We start from the raw sequence: 3000 nt of genomic DNA on the forward strand, positions 1-3000 counted from the left end.
GGGGGGGGGGGTATAGAGAGAGAGAGTTGACTGAGGTTATTAAGTTCTCAGTTGCAGTACATCCATTAAAATATTTGGATTACACAAGAAAGGGGGGTGGGGTGGATAAATGGAAAATAAGTCAGTATCTAAAGCCACAAAAAGACTATCCTGAACGGTATGTATGTAAATAACATGATACAGTAGTGTACTGCACACGTTTCATCCCAGAGGTCAGACCTCTGCTGTGTAATACCTTTAACTTACTGTAGGGGGTAGCAGGGAGTTTGGAGCGTGCGTGACTCGGGAAGGCGCTGTTGCGTCTGAACGAAGAAGAAAGAAGAAGAGGCGCTCTTCATTAGCAAGCTAGCTACAGCTGGTAAGAAGAGAGTCATTTTTCGAATGTTGTGATTATTGTAGCGGTTATTTTGACATGAGTTAGTAGACAATTACGAGCAAGAGAACGATAAACATAGTATGATTTTTTTCCGGCCGTATTTATCCAAATAATGTGCGATATTATAGGCGGATGTGGTCTGTGTTTATGTTCGTGTTTGATGGCAGCCAGGCTGGTGGTGTCGTTTTGATGGAAGGCCCAAAATATTTTTTACGTAGAACTTCCGGTGCCGTATATTTGCTAGACCAAAGAAGTAACATATAAAAAGTATTTAACAGTGTTTTCTTGCATATTCAGTATTGTAAGTATGTGAAATGTCTTTTCTGTCATCTCTGACTCGTCCTGTCTTATAGGGGACATAATCATAATGAGTTATGCGGAGAAGCCGGAGGACATAACAAGGGACGAGTGGATGGATAAACTCAACAATGTTCACATCCAGAGAGCTGATATGAATAGGCTCATTATGAATTACCTGGTTACAGGTAAACTAACAAATTCATAATAAAAATACTTGAACTTTAAATTTTCCACGTTTGTTTTCATATGTTCAAAACTATCTAGGATAGGTTTGATTTTTATTTTTCTCACTTGTGGTATGAGGAGGAATTTACAACATTCTTTGTTTAACAGAAGGATTCAAGGAGGCAGCGGAGAAGTTCAGGATGGAGTCTGGAATAGAGCCTAGTGTTGACTTGGACTCTTTAGACGAAAGAATTAAAATCAGAGAGTTGATATTAAAGGGACAAATCCAGGATGCCATCGCTCTAATCAACAGTCTCCATCCAGAACTGCTGGATACGAACCGCTACCTTTACTTTCACCTGCAGGTACAATTAAACAAAAAGCACACTACTTACTCACCATTGCCTGTTATGGTTTTTAGTACTGCAAGTCTTGCTTTTTAAATTTTTGTTTGTCCCCTGATTTCACATGTGGCTCCTGTTTTTTTTTTTGCATTTTGCAGCAGCAGCATCTTATTGAACTGATTCGTTTGAGAGAGACGGAAGCTGCGCTGGAATTTGCACAGTCGCAGTTAGCAGAGCAGGGGGAGGAAAGCCGAGAATGCCTGACAGAGATGGAGAGGACGTTGGCCCTGTTGGCGTTTGACAATCCAGAAGAATCCCCCTTTGGAGATCTGCTCAATATGATGCAGAGACAAAAGGTAGAACTAGCTCACACTCAGAACATTCATGCTTTTCTTACATTGATTCTGTTCACAGTGAAATTGAAATTTCAAATAAGCTGGTATAAATAGATTCTGTTTGCATAAAATTATGTCTTTAAAACAGATACTGTGTATTCTTCCACTTTGTCTCATTCCCTGGGATGCTACATATTTCTTTATATAAAATGAATAAAAGATTGGCAGATTGTTTTCTTGTTTCCACTATTGTTTCTTTCACACTTGCCTCCTCAGTAATTCTCCTGTTATAAACTGGTCCTTCTTGCAAATAAGATCTTAATGTTAAATTCTGATTTCTGATATTAAGTGTATTTGCTTGCATAAGCAAATGTTTGATTATTACTAAAGGAGTTGTAACCTACTTTTTTATATCGCATTTTACCATTAATTGTGTCGTAAGAAGGATTATTTAACTTTTTAACAGTTTCTTATAGTTTAATGTTGTTGAACATGTTTCATTGTTTTAGAATGATTTAAGATGATAAAAGCATTAAGATTAATATGACTTTCTCTTTTCAGGTATGGAGTGAAGTAAATCAGTGTGTGCTCGACTATGAAAACAGAGAGTCAACACCCAAGCTGGCCAAGCTCCTTAAGCTACTGCTGTGGGCTCAAAACGAACTCGACCAAAAAAAAGTGAAGTATCCCAAAATGACCGACCTCAGCAAGGGAACAATTGAAGACCCAAAATAAGGACTAAAAATCTCCCACTGTGTTACAAAAAAATGGACATGTTTCATTTATCTATTTATAACCAGTGAAGCGGAATCATTTAGAGTCCAACCTTTTCTTTTTTGTAAGGGTTGCTTTTTGATACCTTTAATAACTCAGAATGAGTGAGGAAACTGGATTGATTTCATTGTAAAGCTTATCTCACTAAATTAACATGCAGATTTTTCTTTCTTTTGATATTATGATTTACGTAGTTGTTTATGTAAGGCTAGTATGGTTCAGTTACACTAGTTGTTTTTCTGTCTGTTGGCAGGGAAAGTTGTTGGTAAAGGAGGATGTGAATAAAGCCTAAATTAGGCTGGTACTTTGTGCGATCACTGAGGGGAGACAGCTTTTGATCAGGGGAAATCATTTGCTCAGTGAGCACTGCTCAAAGAGAAAACAGAAAAATATACACACACCAACTGGTGGCATTTAAGCTGGTACTTACAAGTGTGGGGAGGAGTCAAAACGGGTTATTTGGGGAGTAATTTAGGCTACTGTCAGTTTAAGATATTCATGATGCCGTATTTGAGACGTTTAAAGATGAGAACAACAAACAACTTTTCGAACTTAAAAGTTCTGATAGAAGAAGGTAAGATTACTGGAGTGATAGATATTTTACAGCACGCAGTACTGTGAACATGTAGCTGGAGAAAAGGTGAATGTGAATGGGTGTCTATACTTATGCACATGGAAACACTTAAATTGGTCTATTTACATTTGT

At 37.7% G+C, this 3000-nt stretch overlaps 1 protein-coding gene across 1 annotated transcript; it reads left to right on the forward strand.

The window, feature by feature from the left end:
- Window positions 1-295: 295 nt before the first annotated feature.
- LOC119416878 (glucose-induced degradation protein 8-B homolog) lies at window positions 296-3000 on the forward strand. Its single transcript, XM_037684068.1, has 5 exons — window positions 296-358; window positions 730-861; window positions 1010-1206; window positions 1344-1541; window positions 2082-3000. Exons 2-5 carry the CDS (start codon window positions 744-746, stop codon window positions 2253-2255), a joined length of 687 nt encoding a protein of 228 aa, XP_037539996.1. The 5' UTR covers window positions 296-358; window positions 730-743; the 3' UTR covers window positions 2256-3000.

Source organism: Nematolebias whitei, chromosome 11 (assembly GCF_014905685.2).
Source record: "Nematolebias whitei isolate Nwh7 chromosome 11, NemWhi1, whole genome shotgun sequence".
Lineage (NCBI taxonomy): Eukaryota > Metazoa > Chordata > Actinopteri > Cyprinodontiformes > Rivulidae > Nematolebias > Nematolebias whitei.